Source organism: Neodiprion fabricii, chromosome 4 (genome assembly GCF_021155785.1).
Source record: "Neodiprion fabricii isolate iyNeoFabr1 chromosome 4, iyNeoFabr1.1, whole genome shotgun sequence".
NCBI lineage: Eukaryota > Metazoa > Arthropoda > Insecta > Hymenoptera > Diprionidae > Neodiprion > Neodiprion fabricii.
In genome coordinates, this window is record NC_060242.1 from 33,082,462 (window position 1) to 33,100,191 (window position 17,730).

Below are 17,730 nucleotides of genomic sequence, written 5' to 3' on the forward strand. Positions count from 1 at the left end.
TTGTTTGTCATCTTATGTGCGGAATTGGGACAGATTACTCTCAAAGCCACGAGAGACCAACATTATAACAAATCGTGATGATGTAGTGAAATATTGATTTTCCAATGTTGCCAATTTTTTTTTTTACACTGCTTATGCATTTTCGACCACAAACTACCGTTCTCAATGACGTACGAAGATCGTACATCTATCTTGGAATTTTGGGCTCTGCTCAACAGAAAGAAATTCTTGGACGTGGAAACGTTCCGGAATTTGTATGAAATTTTAGAAGTTCCTTACTCAACTCCGATGACGAACATTTCACTCGGTTCAACGCTCTAAATCTGTCGAAATTTACTCGTTTCACTCTGGTAGTGGGGCTTTTGCGAGTTTGACGTGTCTCGTTTACGCAAGTACTCCGAAGGTGATTGTTTTCAAAGGTATAGTCCAGATGAGTGCAGCAGATGCATCGGGAAACTGAAATAACATGTGACGACCTCGAAACTTTCCGGCTTATCGACCAAGAGAACGTAATATCACCGATTGGAGAAAGAGAGCTGTAAAGCCGAACGTGTGTGTGTGCGCAGCGTGGCACTCGGCACATGTATGCACATAGTTACGCGATGATATTTTTTCTCCTGACGATATCAATGCTTGGTCTAGCCAACTTTATGGCTTTATTCCTCCTGCGATCAAGGCTTCGAGAGAGAGGGACGCGCACTTTTCTGTGAAGTTAGCGTAATTGGAATCTCAGCAAATAATACATTAAGGCTGACCGAAGTGCTTTAACGATACGATCTACGCGAGTTATCTTATATCCTTAATGCTTATATGCTCCTAGGTGAAGACACGAAGATGAGGTTCAGTGTGGCACCCCAACCGGGGGAAAGTGGGTTCACCCAATGGCTAGACGCGATGAAGATGGTGGCTCGACTCCCTGGTGGTATTCCGCCGGAATTCAGAAAGAGAGTGAGTACCGCACTGGATGTTAGACATTCTAATGATCTACAATTTCACAACAACTTCGAGTAATAGTGAAAATACATTTGTCCTGATACTGTCCTTTTTTCTATTTCCCATTAATTTCACTACCCCCACGCAGTGCTGGAGAAATGTTTCCACGGTTTTATTTTAAATTAAACTGCTGCAGCGTTAAACTTCGCGAGGCTATAGCCATCGAACTATTAGGGGTTATCGGTGTTGGCGATTTGATTATCGTTCGTAACTGTAGAAGGTTTACTTCGCTAGCGACACTTTATACTGTCGATATTTGCAAAAGATATTCGAACAGCTTATTTTGCCATTAAAAACATTTTCTCGGACAAGCGAGTTCATCGCCAACACCTGCCTCGTTTTTCCGTTCGAATATCGCTCTATAATAGGCCGGTAAACAATACGGAGGGAACACGTCTTTGTAAGGTGAACGAGGCGTGCTGGAGAAATATTTTCTAACCTCTTCGCGATCAATCGTTGGCAGACATCGCAGCGTCTATTGAGTTCGGTGATTTCCCCCAGGGAATAGAATTTTGTAGAAAGTCAATAACAATTTGGGGCTTATACAAAACTTGAGTAATAAATATAGGAAACACCTCGATCGTTGTTGCCGTACTACATTTTTCACCTGTAATGCGATTGACATTGAGAATCTTTCTCTTCTAAATCTTTCCAATTTAACATTCTGTTCAAGTAACACTGGAAAAGGTATCATGATTTTGAGATGATGAAAAATTATTCTACACGCAGATGTGTTCAATCAACATAGGATTTCACTATTTGCGATTTTGCAGCGCATCTTGCTTTAGAGGATTTTACTAACGGGAGCTTCCCATGTTCACAGTTGTGGCTGACGCTTTCTGAACGACATCTTCAACAGCGTGGAGTTGATTGGCGACAGGCGGAAAAGCTCTGCTTCAACGAGTGGAGCAATCCAGACGATGAGGAGCTCGGTATACAGATCGTCAAGGTGGGTAAACGTTGACCAGTTATCTTCTCGCCTGATCACGTTCTTGAGCTTTCAAGCTACACACGTTCATCTGCCCGTACAGTTTGCGGATCTCATCACCCTCCGCGGCTCTGACTATGTGCAATACATTTTCGTTTTCATGATTTTGATCACGGGTTACTCGACCAGGTTTTCAATTGACGTTCCACAGCTTATTGTAACCTCGTCTGGTTGGAAAACCAATTGTTATCACTGTCTGTCAACGTGATTTCACGCCGCAACATATGTCAAAACCAATAAACCAAATGGCATCGTAGGGATGATTCAGAGGGATAAGGGAATGCCAGTAGGGCTCAGATTAAGCGTATCAGATGGTACTGATCAAAGCAACACTCGAGGGAAATGATTTCTATGATTACCCGGGCAAGTAATTGTGCAGGCTTTCTGTACAGTATGAAGCGGTCAACAGCTTTGAAATGGAATCATTGGAGACAGGGGCACCCGCGTCGGACCGTTTCAAAATTACACTTTATAAAAGGACGCACCGACACTTGTGAAGTGTTTGAACGCATCCGGTGTACGGTGCTCAATCTAGTATCGATTGTAGTCTCTGCCAGCTGGCGAACTGCCTGGAAGCCTTCCAATAATCCCATTACCGTCCTGCACATTGGCCTATCTATCCGTTGGCACTCGTTCCCGGCCGCCTACCCGAGGGTGAGGCTCTCCTCCTAGTTCTTGGGGTGTTCACCCCCGGATCCCCGCGTTGCTATCTGCTACCTACCGCCAATTCCTGCAGTTTCTAGTACAACTGCCAATTTAGTTAACGCGCGACACTGAACCCCTTCTCGATAATACGGCGTTTGATTATCGCGTGATTAATTGCCGGCTAAGCAACGCCGCATGCTGCATAACTTTAAGATCAATCCATGCCCGTATTATGCCTGAGGTAGCAGGAACTTGAGCGAATTTATATGCGCGATAATCATCTGCCACCTTGAACGTTGCGTTACAGCGGTACTAAATACAAGAGGAGCCTGTTGTTTTAGGACGACAAGCCACGACTCTTTCGTGTTTTACGTAGGGAAGCCGTGATCTAACGTTCGGCGGAACGGATTCTATCCTGTTTAATATTCTATAGGTATACTGTGAAGATCGTAAGTTGATTGCTATATTCGTGATATGTAAGGTGGTTTGACAAAATTATGGAAATGCGTGACAGGTTGTGCTGAAAAATTATCGGCACCGGATCTAATCAGCGTCAGATACAAACAATGTAAAATACGGGAAAATGCGTGAGTAATCTGAAATACACGAGTAAGGTAAACTAGAATGTCGCGTTTCGAAAATCCACTCGAGTTATCGGTCAGCGTTAAATTGACTCTCTTATACGATTAAAACACACATGAATACCGGGGCGTCTTCTCTTGAGCTTTGAGCATGGACTCTTCTTTCCGTCACGTGCCATATCGCTTCTGGTTCTTTAGTCAACTTACCTCAGAGAACTTTGCTACATATACAGGCTAATTGAAAAACCAAATCAGCAGAATTCCTGTCTCAGCGTATCTGAGTTGAAGATTTTTGTCTTGATAGCAGGACAAATATAGACGGCCTCTTCGAGTCTCATCTTCGAATGAGATCTAAGGACGGAAAAACGAAATCTCTATTTTCACCCATCTGTATAGGACCTTCATAGGACAGGCTGCAGTCTGTTCTGTGGCGCAGCAGGACGCGACAATCAGGCAGTGCTTCGACGAGTCCTTCTTGGATTCGCACGCTGGAATAAGTCAGTTGGATACTGCCAGGGACTGAATGTACTGGCTGCTCTGGTACTCCAGGTCATGGACCGTGCGGAGGCGGCTTCGGTCAAGGTCATGATTTATCTGATCGAAGGTGTTCTACCGGAGGGTTACTTTGCAGATAACCTTCGAGGACTCTCCGTAGATATGGCTGTTTTTCGTGACCTTCTTCGTATGCGGTTGCCGAAGCTCTCCCGTCATCTAGAAACATTGCAGAGTGACGCCAAGGATAAAGCGACTGGTAATATTGGTTATCTAATGTACCTTCAGCTTGTCAACATTTTTTATAGTTTAAAGACAGTAGGGCGTAATTGTCATAGTGTACATCAAGATTGTTAAATTGGTGTCAAAAGTGGGATATATATACCAAGAAAATGTGTAGTGGTTTAATGAATTTTCAAGTGATCCGTTAAGTGTTCGACGCGAATTCTCCTTATATGTTGACGCCATTATTACCAGCGAGAATTACACATTTTTGAGATGCTATCTGGTATAGCCTAAAACAAGTGCTGAAGCAAGGTATCCGTCATTGTTTTTATGTCTTTTTTCATTCGATATTATTTCAGTTTAATGAATATTTGGAAGAGAGTTATTTTTTATGACAAAGTTAACGTGTATTCAAAAGAGAACTACCTGCGTTCTTTTGAAAAAATTAGAACACATGTAATATCATGCATAGCTTTCATTAGTATTGTTGTTTTCTAATAGCCATTATAAATTCCAATGAAGTATCGTCACGAATGATGCGATTCCGCAAAAAGCATTCCCTCTGTACGTTTTCTTTATTCAAGACTTATAAAGTCTCACGGAAATCGTTCAACTTACAACGACATTATGAAAAAAATTTCCCTTGAGGCTCACAAAGCTCAAGAGAAAATTTCCTTTTAAGTTATATCCGTAGGTATGTACATAGTCTCCGCTAACAACCTACTTGGAATTTAATATATTTTGCACCCACATGTGTTCAGGATGAATGTATCTTTGACAAGAAAGCGAGGGGCATTAATTGGTGATTTCCTCACGCTGTTTCGATTTAGTGACTAACAGCGAGAAATACTATTCCAGGAAGCAGCTACGAGCCACCCTTAACCAATGTCTTCACGATGCAGTGGTTCCTCACCCTCTTCTGTCATTGCTTACCCCAGGAGGCCGTGCTTCGAGTCTGGGATCTTATCTTCCTGGAGGGTGACGAAGTCTTGCTGCGAACCGCTCTCGCCATCTGGGAAGGACTAGCCGAGTACGTCTGTTGCGGAAAATCTTATGCAATGTCACGACATGATATTTGAGAAATTGACCCTTATTCTTACAATAAATAATAAATTGTTATTTTCAGTCGGATAATGACCGTAACTTCAGCCGATGAATTCTACAGCATAATGGGGGTGCTGACAAGAGAGATGCTGGAATTCACCGACACTAACAATCTCATAAAGGTTAGATTGTTACTTCGTCTTAACATCCGTGCTTATTTTTTCAACTTAATACCGCTTCGCTGTGCGTCATTGCATTTCAAGTTTTCCCCTAACTCTATATCGGGTTGAATATTTCATGCAGAAGGGTAAAATCACTTTGATAAAATATTTGTGTCATACCTTCTAGACGTTTAAATTGATTCTACAGTTACGAAGAGTCTGCAATTGAGTCAGAAGGTAGAAAAGCTATCGGGAAAATGAGGAAAGTAAATATAAATAATAACATAAATACAAATAACCATCAGAGTAATTTTCAAGCCCTTCGTTAGACAACAAGTCTGCCTGTAACGCCTGGCTACCTAAAATCGTTCTCATTACCTTCATTTTCATCTAATTTTAATTCTAATCTATTTCACCCGCGTGATTCTGAGTGAAATATGCTTGGCGGCTGTCTCAGCACGCGGAAGAAAAAAGATTCAACTCAGCAAATTGCAGCTGGGAAGGTGAGGAACTTGATTAATATTCCTCATAGAATGATGGGTACCAGGCTCCGGAGACAACTTTGGCGTCAACTATATTGCGCGTCATTAGCATTTATATGTCCCGTATACGGGGTTACTCGGAGAATGCGGAATGAAAAAAATGATCCTATCTTTTCCATTTTTTCCTTCTCTTCCTCTTTTTACCGACAGAAATGACCGCATGAACGAGCTTCTTTTACGGCGTCCGGCCGTCCCTCGCTTCTCCCTTGTTAAATATATTCGCAGCATGAAATGAGGAGGTTGGAGTATGAGTTCAACTCTCGTTTCATTCTCCGAAGAAAAGTCCGAGACCGGATCGCGTGACTTACAAAAGCATTTAAAACTTTTACCTTAAACGTCAAATTACCCCAAAAAGCACCCCCAATGTTGTAATTCGACTTGGCTCGGCTTACGCCTGTACTGATTGGTCTGTGCACGTGACAGGCGATCGTGAGTACGGGGCCGCTGATTGGAGTTACCGCCCTTCGTGAGAAGCATCGGTACAACATCACGCCCTGGGCCCGACGACTTAGCGACGACGACGAAACCGAGACCGAAGAGGACGAACGGCTCGCCGTCGCTGCCGCCATGTTTGGGATGTCGCACAGAAGCAGAAGAGGTACGAGATACTAGTTTTTGTTCACGTTTAGTGATAAGTTCTCATGCATAACACCCGTCAAATTATCAAGCGCAACAGTTTGTCTCTTGCAATAACAGAGAGTATGATTACTCGCAACATGGCGGCTATCTCTCGTCAGGATCGGATATAAAAGTAGACTAGTTCAGAGTTTTGAATAAACACTTGTATCTGTTAAGTGTAGTCGTTCGAGTATCGTGACGAGAATTGATAGCAAATATACCCGCCGTAAAATACCGGAGCGAAACTTTGCGCGTGAAAATCTCGTAATCTGAGGAAATGATCTACTAGACGTCGTAAAACGTCGAGTTTGACGACGGTTGAAATGACAGGAAATTAGCTACCGTGCGAGCAAAGCTCTTGCATCGGTAAAAGTTCCAACTCTATAATGTACTAAGATTCTATACATAGCTGGAATTGTTTCGTGCATTGGAATAATACGCCAAGTTTCAGAACGTGAAACTTCATCGTCAAGCTCACTGCAGACGGTCGCCGCTAGTAACGATCGCGACAGACTTGCATTGGACATCAGCACGCTGAAGCAGCAGTACGCGAAGCTGAGGGAACGGCAACGCCAAGCTCACATAATACTCTCCGGTAACGTTAACAACTGTCCGTTAAACGTAGCCATAATCGTAAACGTTACGTTTCTTCAATGAATGGAAAAACGGTGTATGCATTTTTATGGGGTACTTATGCGTACTGTATATACGAGTCAGACATCTGTACACAGGATTGCCTGATGAATTTTCGCTCCATCCGTAAGGTTGCTTTAAAGGTTACCTTTTACCGTTGCAACTAATGGCTTGGGCGATCAAAGGTGTCCAATTAGCGTTTGCCGCATCTAAATTCCCGAGACTTTAGCACGGGGATACAATTTCACAAACAGCGAGGCGATGTACTTTCCGCACTACTCTTTTTCAATTTTTTTGCAACAGTCAGGTGCCAAGTGCAGAAAAATAATCATCGTCAGTTCGCCACGAGTTCGGATGAGATATTGGTTCACGGATAATTCTAACTTTACAAGGATCAGGATTTGAGATATAACTAAATTATGTTTCTGATATAACCTCACAAAGCCTTCTTTTATTACTCCAACAGCTGCGTGCGCGAGACAGTCTCTCGTCCCTTCGGCCACTTCTCAGGCAATGAACCATTTGTTGGTCGGAAAAAGTGCCTTGGTTAGCGGCAAAGCCCGACAGCTAGGTCCTCTCCATGGTGCCGGGTCACCCAGGGCGAGACTCGGTCCTCCTCACAGTCCTAAGAATCCGAATCGAAAGGACCGGCAAGGCGTCACTCTTCACTGGAAGGACACAAAGAGGCGAAAGGAAAACAAGGACGACACTCCAGGTATGAATTCTATGGTTTTCTCGAATCATAACAAGAGGTTCGCTCAATTGGAAGATCTGGTGGTTGGATTCAATTAATTAAAAATATATACGTGCAATATAACATAAAACGACGAAAAAAGTTTATTGCTGAAATCTTGCCCAGAATCTAATTACTAGAGTTTCTTACTTTGCATAACAGAAGCCTCGGTCTCATGAGCAGTAGAAATTTCAATAACAATATTTCTCGTTTAGTAGAAAAGATTCAGACTACCGAAAATATCGACGGGCTAACTATGAATAACTACGTTAATAAATGTTATGAGAATTTATTTCATGAGCACGATAAAAGATTTTACGTTGTTCTGTTGAGAACCAGAACAGTTAAGATTAGATTGTTGACGAATTCGAAATATTACGACACTGCGTCATTTCTCTGAAAAAACAATAATTTACCAATCTTCACATAACTGATTCAATTACGTCACAGTCAATCGAGTTTCAGTAACCCTAAAATATCATTCATATCGATTCTTTTGATAATTTGACAGATTAACTTTTCCCAAAAACAATCATTTCCTGCCGGAATCTATAATTTTCCTATTTGTCAAAGTAATTTCGTCCTGTGCTTTCAATATACAGAATCACCGGCATTCTGCATGTTGTAACATAGAAATGTCTAATATATCAAAGTCGAAGAACAGGAATTTCTTACCTTTTCATCCGAACCTTATCATTAATCATCCGAGCTAAAATAATATTAGATGAAAAATTTCCCAACAGTTTTTCGCTTCGTTGATCGAGATGTAAGGTGTTACCGACACGAGGAAGGTACCCGACGATCAGCGGTGGTTACGAGTCCTTGTTCCTATGGTCGGTAACAAGGTCGTCGCCGAAGGTGACCGTACCAACGGTAGAATTTTGAGAATAAGTACTCATTGATAACGTCCCTTTGAACCATGGTCGTTTTCCGTTGATAACTTTCGCCATTATTCAGCCTCCGACCACCTGTTCGGTACCAACAGGTATGAGTATTGACGCAGGTGTGGCAAACGGGAGAGTCAACATTCACTTACAGTCTGCAGAGGCGACAGGCGATGGTGGACTTCGGGCTGCTTATCCTTCGAAAAGCTTGGCAATAGTCGAATCGTGATACTAGAAATTATATCGGTGCAACCAGATCTCAGGCGGCTGAATTCCTCGTGAACGAATTTATTCACTACGTGTGTAACGCAATCGCATTGAACGTTTCGTGATCTCGGAATCTACGTATCAAATGACTGCAGGGTAATTATTGATCTGTTTTGCTCCACAGGTGAAGGACCGTCTTGTGGCAACGACGCTGAATCCACAGGCGAGGGGATGTCGGTCGTCACATCAACATCCCCGCGACTTTCTGCTGGCGCAAATGCCGACAGTGACAGCGACAGCACGTCGACGGAACTTTGCGACGAACCAGATCGTCTCAGCGACGTCGACAGCGAGGAACTCACCTCTAATTCCGATTGCTACGTCATGGCGACCGACGACGAGAAGAGTCCTCGCAGGGAAGGAACCGACAATAAGACATCACCCAGCCATCACGATTCCGCGTACGGTCAGCAAAAAGGAGCGCAGAGCTTGAAGCTACCCTCAAACCTCGAGGAGACTTCGATCTCTGAGATAACCGACCAGATCCGCAGACTGTCGACGGATAATGAGAGACTGGGACGTTACAACCTGGCTGACGAAGCGCCAGATCAGGTTGAACGAGAATCGTTGGACTCCGTGAAAACCGATGATGTGCCAGTGTTTGCCACGGACGTCGACTCGATCAATAGTTCGTCGGTTGAGCGAGTGGAAAGGCCATCCGAAACGTTAGGTAGTTTTGATTTTTCAAGCACCATTGGCGGTGGTCCAAATGCTGGTGAGAGTAGCTCAGTATCTGTCGAAAATGAAACTGAAGTTCAGATACTTGACGAATATCAGTTTACTGATCATAGTTTATTTCCATTGAAAGTGCTTTCTAGTTCTCACCTGGAGTCATCGGACGATCCTGAAGTGTTGGAATTCGATAAAAAGGTAGCTGCAGATACTAGTGCGCGAATAGATAGGCCCGATATGGGAAAGCGCTACGATTTCGCTCCTGAGCTTAAATATTCGAATTTTGACGACGATAATCTAGTTGCCGTAGATTCGGAGGCTAGACATTCCGAAACTGAGCCAGATTTTGGTAAGGGTGCTTCGACCGTTCAGCTTGCTTCCTCGCCGGGGATGATTGGCGATAATTTGAACAAAGTAGTTGCCGATTCAAAGCCTTACTCCAGATCCTACGTAATAGGACACGTTCCAATATCTCCGATAAACTTAGAACAGAAGCTTAATTACTTGGCCGAATATTCATCCTCGACGGCTGCCATCAAGGTTGTCGAAAGAGAGACGCAAGAGTTTCCAATGAAGATACACGAACCGCAGAACAAGTCCAACGGAGTCTTTGTAAATATTAGTAGCGTAGATTTCACCAGAAATAATGACTTGGTTCGAATCAAACCGGCAACGAGTCCAGCTGCGGTTGTTGGTGTTCGCCTAGAGCTGAGCCAAAGCCCCAAGACACCGGGCAGTGACAAATCGTGCAGCTCTGGGGAAACCATGGGTCCAGATTCGAAAACCTTTAGCTTAACGACCAGTCCTCGAACTCCAGTGAGCTTCGATTCGCGTGATTTTCACGCGGAGAAGTCAGCCGCCTCTTCTGTGAGCTCGGAGTCAAAAACCCTGACCCTTCGTTCCATCGGTTCCGATGATCAGGATGTTCAGCTGAAAGCAGCGATGCGAATTACATCCTTAGCCAAATCAAGTTCACCGTCCCTGATCAGCTTTGACTCTTTGAAAGGCAAATCGAGCCTGAGTCCGAAGTTGGAGGCGAGTAGCTCCAGCGACTCGTGCAGCCCGGATCGAAAAAAGTCTTCCGAAAGATCGTTTAGCTCCGATCTTCAATCGCCGATCAGTGCCAATTCAATAAAATTTACTTCAAATTGCAAAGGGGGTCGTGGCACCTACTCCGACTCTCCGATCAATCTTTGCTCCGCGACTTCCCCGTTTTACCCAATCGCACGCCCAAATGAAAAGACACCCTCACCGTACAGCACTGCGAAGCAAAAGAACAGCACCACTGATAGTGAGGAGACTTCACCCGAGCAAAAGTCCACGAGTTCAAAAGGATCTGGAAAATTAATAGCTTCCGAATCGAGGAAAGATCGTGTCATTAGAAGCGAAGAGGGAATGGACTTCACCGGCAGTTCAAAGGATGACTTTCGCCATAATCTGGGAAAAGACAGATCGCAGAAAACCGATATCGAATCGTCGCTGGCGGACGATAAATGCAAAATGGAAGAAACAGACACAACGCGTTTCTATGGGATAAACTACTCACAAAGTTATCGGACTGAGTCGCAGCTGGAAGAGAATGAGTCGAGGGATCAATATGCGGATAAGGATACCGTGTCCCCTTTGCCGCGAGAAAAATTTGAAAAACTTGCAATTTTCTACGACAAAAGTAGTAGAAGTTTATTGGAGAGAAACAAAGACAGGACGAACGAGTACGAAGTTGGTCAAGATTACTCGAAGCCTTTTGAGCGCAGCTCTAGCAGCTTAGACAAAAGATTTACGGATTCGAAACTTTCCTCTTCGTCTGATGAGTTCGGAAGGAACAGTCTGAAGAAACGGTCGAGCGATATTTTGGAGGACTTGAGGCATCTCGAGATTAAAAGTACCGGTGATGGGGGATCGGAGAACGGACTCACCAAAAAGGCGAGCGATATTCTACAGGATTTGAAGAGCCTAGAGGCCAGAAGGCAAGACACCTTTAGCGATTCGGCTAACGGATTTTCTAAGGTCCGGTTGATTGACCTTGAGATGAATATACCGAGCGTTTCTAGGAAGCAGTACGTGATCGAACCGAAAATTCAAATTCAGGAAGACAGCGATAGCTTTTTAAACACTCTCGCGCGGGTTTCGGAGAATACGAAAACCGATGATGATAAGGAGCCGAAGCTGGGCGTCTGGACGAAAGTTAAGCCGCGTAAGAAAAGTGATAACGGTCGAAGAAGCAGCGACAGAGCGCTGAAAATCATTCAGGAGAACTCGGCGATTCTGCATAGAATTCTTACCTGTCAGGCGAAAAAGCGACTGCCTGATTTGGAGGAAATATCGAAAGAGATAACTATCAGCCCCATCAACGAGGAGATTTCAAAAATATTTAGTCCAATTCTTGAGAAAATCGGCCTCAACGAACACGAAATTAACGAGGAATTGGCCAGAATTAATTTCAAAGACTTGGACCAGCTATCGATGACCAGTGGTTCCGAATTCGATGCCAAGATCAACGACGAGCTCTCAAAACTTTCGCTGATCGATGATACCGAAGAGATCGACAATTTGGATCTGGACGAAGCTTTGTCCAGAGATTATCTGGACACGAGAGAGGCTCTGATCGACAGGCAGATAAACGAGGAACTTTCGAAGCTGCTAGCAAACTACGAAGAACGGCCTTCATCCTCGGCGGGTCTTCCGCGTCAGGAACAAGGCTCTTCTAGCCAAAACATCAGCGAGATGGAGGGACTAGACCTCTCGAGTATCTCGACGAACGTCTTCTCTCACAAGTCGTCGAACGACTCGATCGACACTAAGAGCGAACTCGGCTCGATCCAAGAGGGAGTAATAAAGCTGGAGAAATCCTACGATTATAACGACAAGCCGATTCCATATCCACCGCCGAAATACAACCTTCAGGACCTATCGCCTAAAAGTGACATCGACATTTACCGGGAGTTGGAGAAACTCGACAAGATATCAGCTGGGGAAATATACCCGAGTGTGCAACCGGTGTCATCAGCGCCCGAGGAGATTTCCACCAACCCTTACGCTCCCGATCACGCGCTGACATACGGGGAGAGAATGTCGCCAATCTTGAGTTACACCTCGAAGGCAGAGAAATCCTTCGACTTGTCGCCATTGAGGAGTCCCTACGACAGCTACAAGCCGTACGACTTCAAGTCGAGAATTTCGCCGAGAAAAACGCCGGGCAATCCGTACTCCGTTCGATCATACGAGAAGCCATCGATGGACTCGAGTTTTGAATTGAGCGATCACAAGTCCGTCGCCTCATCGCACATCTACGATATCTCACCGAAGAGGGCTGTCATTTCAAAGGAAACGCTCGAATTTCGGGTGAGATACGACGACGAGCCACCGCCGAAGATTCGGAGCGATGATTTCACCCTGCGATCTTTTCAAACGGATATAGCTAACCTCGACAAAGGCGCTGCCTACTACGAAACAAACACGGCTGACCCCGTAAAGTATCTACCGCGAGACGAAAGAGGCTCTTCCGAGAAGGATATTGGCGAGTCAACGGTCGACTACGCGTACAACAAGTCCGACCTTTGCCACAGGAAATACCAGGACGTTTCCTCTCAGGAATACTCCTACCATAAAACGTCGGATTACAACAGATCAAGTTCCTACACTTTGCCGTCTTCGATCCGCGAAGACGAAATTGGCACTCATTTGACCGTTCACAGACGCGAGTCGCATTCCCTGTCACCGAGCCACCAGTTTTCGACACGGAAACTACCCGTTCCGGTCAACCCTTACCTCTCGAAGCTTTCCCCCAGTCTAGAAGACGTCACGAAACGACCGGTTTCCCACCCGGAGTTCCTCGACAAAATGAACGTTGCCAAGTACGCGGATCATTCGAGCCAAGGGTCGAATAACTACCGGAAATCTTCTCTGAGCTTGGGAAACATCGGGCATGCTAGCAGAGGCGCCACTCATAGTCTGGAGAAGACGCCGAGCCCAAAGATCCAATTCAGCCCGTTTCCGGTCAGAAACACCGCTAGAAAACCAAGGGAGTTAGGGCTCAAGCTCGGCCTGTACTCGCCAGTCAGTCCTGAGGGTGGGCAGGTGAAACGATCGCACTGATTTTGAGCCCATGGCCGATTTTATTGATTTTGATACTTACTTTTTAACACTGTATTAATCGTTATTCGAAAATGTTTCCTTCCATTTGCGCTACATAGACGATAACTACGTGCTGCTGCAAACTATAGTTTAGCCGAGAAGAAAAATAAATAAACAAATAATAGAGAATGATTGAAAAGTCATTCAACCAGCTATTTTAAACAGACGTCATATATAACGAATCATCGTTCGAATCTTGTTATGGTTAACAAAGTGAGCCTAAGATTTACTTTTCAAAAAGTACAACTGCAGCTTTGTTATGGACATTCATCTCGCTCGTAGAAAGATTATTTTTGCATACGCGTTTGATTGATAAGTTCGGAATGTACTTGAATGTATAAGTTACAATGGTCCATATTAAGAATCAACGGGACTATAAGTATGCATCCCGATTTACGGTTCGATGATTTGAAAGTGATTAGATAATAATGAAATGTGTAAAAATGTAAGTAAATAAAAATCAGGGATGGATGAGAATATTTTTTCTTTCCTTCATGTAATACGCTAAGCCAACTATATTTACGTAATTATATTGATTTGCACATTGAATATTACACACGTAACGTTCTAATGAAGTTAGGTAAGACTTATGTATCTGATAGAAACATCGTGTTTTATACGTTTCCTAGTAATTTGAAACCTATTGTACCGTGTCATTCTAGACAACAACTTTTTTTGGCGGGAATAATATTTGCCAATAACATTTTTTGATAATATGATATTTGTATCGATACTCTCCTTGTGTCATCGTCAAATTTTTGTTCTATTTATCAAAAGTTTCAGAGGTTCACTTTGTTATGGTTGGTTAAGAGAAAACATTATTGACAATATACATTTTAGTGTATCTAATAATGAATTTTCCCACTGAAATACGATACAATACCTACCTTATACTTGTAAAATCATTGGGTGATTAATCATGGTGGTGAGAGGTTCGATAAAACAGAATGTTACGGGAGTAGCATGATGAAAATGAGTATTTCCAGTCCTAAATAACAGATAATGTAGAGAATATCGAAAAGCGGATAAGTCCTATAAGGATAATGAGTTATGAGAAATAAGACACGTTTTTAAGTGAATACGTGAAATTGCTGTGCGATGCTCTAGCTTCGTAAGGTTATACTGTAAATAGAATTGTAATGGTCTCGGCTGATAAAAGACTGTATATTAGAAAGGCATAATATTATAAGAAAATTATAAAGAACAGTACACTGAATAAAAATATTGAATAAACATTTATTCCAACGTCGTTTCATTTCTTTCAGACCATCATTTCCCAATCACCCCATCATCTGACTGACATACACGTAAGTGTAAAAAATTTGTACTCCACTGTATTTCCACAATCAGTTCGAGTCTTTTGTCTGACCGTGTTTAAAAGACTATCGCGTCTCTTGTGTTGTTAGAATAGCGCTGCGATGTAATGAGCAAATAAGGTGACGTAAACAAACCAAAACTCATATTTTGACGGCAATGAGATATTTTGGACTCACCAAGAAAGCTTTCGCTGGAACAAATCTTACTCGACGCTTCAAAGCCAAGTAGGAATCTCGCTCAACTAACATTTCGGGAATAAATAGGGTAGGTGAACATCAGTTGGCAAAACGATACTTGGGCATTGAATTAGTAATTCGTGGTGTCAGAAATTTGGAGTCCTGCTGATGCGGACTGTCCATCACGCCTATAAGATATCACTCTAGGCACTGGGATAGATGCAAAAGTTTTAATACCTTACAGTCTTCAAATATCAGCGGTGCCGATTTAGTTACAATTATACGACTTTGGTTCGAAGTGTATACATCAATTCTTTGACACATGTATATGAAGCGTTCTAGAATCGTCGACCTGACCACGAACCTTTCCCATTTCAATTTCGGTTTCTTGTTAGTAAATCGTAGGCAGTCTCAGCTTGAAATCACGGTTGGCAAAGTTTAAGATTTAAAAAACATGAGCTTTCCAGTAAATGCAAGGTTTCACGCAATCACTGTTAGCCAAAATGAATTTTTATGAAATTTACCCAGAAAGTTCTTTGAGCGAGAATAAATATTCAGCGTCGGACAAAGATGGAAGGGAATTTAGTTTGGGAGATATAAGCAAATAAATTGAGAATAATGAACTCGAATAAAACGGGAAAAGGGGAAAAAGTTAGTGTGAAGAAATCTTTTACCAGGATTTAAATGTGGACTGTGAATTCTTTAAGCTAGAGATATTTCATATTCTGTTGATCATTTTCTGCCTTCACAACTTCTTGACTCGATTTTCTTTCTTCTTTTTAGCTGTTAATTTTTCGTACCTTGAAAGCTAAATGTACTCCCGTATTTTTTCTGAGTACAAAATTTTATCTTTTCACAAAGAATTCACAGTTAGAATTTTTTTAAAATCGATTACCGCTATAATGGCGATTTCGCTAATAAAGTGATCATTAAAAAACTGATTTTTTCGAAAATCTGAAAGTTCGAAAGATGTGGCTGGGTCAGAATGGTTGAGAGTAGCTGAGACATAACAAAAAGCGTACCAGCAGTTGGTGTGACCTATCTGTAGCAGTAAATTTGTTTCTCCGCAGTGTTCTTCGATTACTGCAGAGCTCGATTTTACTTCGTGCCAAGAAACACGCCATTCCATCAAAGAAAATTGTTACATTTCACGACCTATTAGCTGCGTTGCAGAATTCCATGAACGCAAAGCTTTAAAATATCTTGCGAGTTGAACATGACACGTATCTCCATAAATTTATGATACTCTTATACTTATGTCCTTCGCGTACACTTTATGCATTTGCCGTAAGTATTACTCACAATAGGCAGTGTATTAGAATGGTTATCCTGTAATTTATCTCTACGCGCATGTATTTATTGCAAGCGACTAATTATTCGCTAAAAGTGAAATACCGATCATGCGACATGGGTGATTAGTTATTTTTCTACGACCAGGAAAAGTGTGTGACCGGTAGTCAATTTTGAAAATCGACATCTTATGGACAGCCATAAAAGCTGCGTAAAAATGCCCACAAGTTTTTCATCGTTATATTCCCTTCTACAGCATTTAGTTTAATACGGCAAACTATCGATTTTGGTTATGCTACTCAAATCTCCTCGAGCATTATATTCACGCGAAGAAATTCTGTGTCAAGACTCGGAAAGCGCCAGGATAGTCGTAACTTTTGATTAATTTAATAAAAAAATTTTCAAGTCTGACGTAATATTCTTTTCGCATCATTTAACGAGTAGGTATATAAGTTTAACTTTTCTTTACGTTGGATTATATCGAGTAGGAAACATGTACCAACGATGCGATCGATATTCTGCTATCAAAGAGAATACTTGATAAACGTCAGGGTAATGTACTTGAGATTAATGCCGAGTGAAAATTGATTAAAATAAAAAAATGTTATATCTGAATTCGTGGTTAAGATCTACGGGTTAAAACTTGAGCGCGTCCATAAATTTCCTTAAATTCAAATAAGGGGAGCCACTTTGCATGTTCTTCACGACTTAAAAGGACGGGATTAAGTTTCAATCTCAACTCGAAGAAATTCAATCAACCGAGTCATTTTTGTCCCAGCGCGTCGTCACCGTCTACTCAAATCAGTTTCTTAATTTTTTTTCCGCCTTCACTTTTGTTTCTCATTTCTATAGCAGCCGGGTGGGGTGGCTGTTTAAACGGATTGTGAATTTGTCCAAGGAGAAAGGGTTTCCTCTCGGAAAAATTGTCGGTACGGAATGAATACATGTAACGCAATACATCAACACGTAAATCTGCATAGTATAATTATTGGAAGCAGAATCGGTACCGTCAGAATATAATCCTAAAACAGCGGTAAAAGATCCACCCGCATATTTTCACGTCGCAAAGAAAAACGAAAACCGAGTCGAGAAAGTACGGCGGAAAGTTTCTCGTTTCGCTGAATCGATTCCCTGACGAGGTGGGACAATGACTCCTTTTACCAGCGAGAGCGAGGGTCGTTTCTCGTGCAAGATGTTTGACCCCGTGCAAGCGGTATAGTTATAAAGTTATCTCAAACAATCAAGTAAGAACCGTCTCCGCACCCGAGAGAAAATTTAATCAAAGTTTTGTACTTAAACGATATATATCCGCTAACCCCTTCCACCCCCCATATC

General features: G+C 42.6%; 1 protein-coding gene across 6 annotated transcripts in view; it reads left to right on the top strand.

The window, feature by feature from the left end:
• LOC124179601 overlaps window positions 1-14,851 on the top strand; it is a 32,507-nt gene extending 17,656 nt beyond the window's left edge. For 5 of the 6 annotated variants that reach the window (XM_046564169.1, XM_046564171.1, XM_046564172.1 and 2 more), the window contains 9 exons: window positions 821-948; window positions 1,817-1,942; window positions 3,604-3,958; window positions 4,783-4,954; window positions 5,051-5,150; window positions 6,095-6,269; window positions 6,735-6,884; window positions 7,389-7,637; window positions 8,931-14,851. In XM_046564169.1, the coding sequence (XP_046420125.1) occupies window positions 821-948; window positions 1,817-1,942; window positions 3,604-3,958; window positions 4,783-4,954; window positions 5,051-5,150; window positions 6,095-6,269; window positions 6,735-6,884; window positions 7,389-7,637; window positions 8,931-13,573 (6,098 nt within the window). In that variant the 3' untranslated portion in view covers window positions 13,574-14,851. The remainder of the gene's footprint in view (window positions 1-820; window positions 949-1,816; window positions 1,943-3,603; window positions 3,959-4,782; window positions 4,955-5,050; window positions 5,151-6,094; window positions 6,270-6,734; window positions 6,885-7,388; window positions 7,638-8,930) is intronic. The other variant, XM_046564170.1, reaches the window with a different exon arrangement.
• Window positions 14,852-17,730: the final 2,879 nt, after the last annotated feature.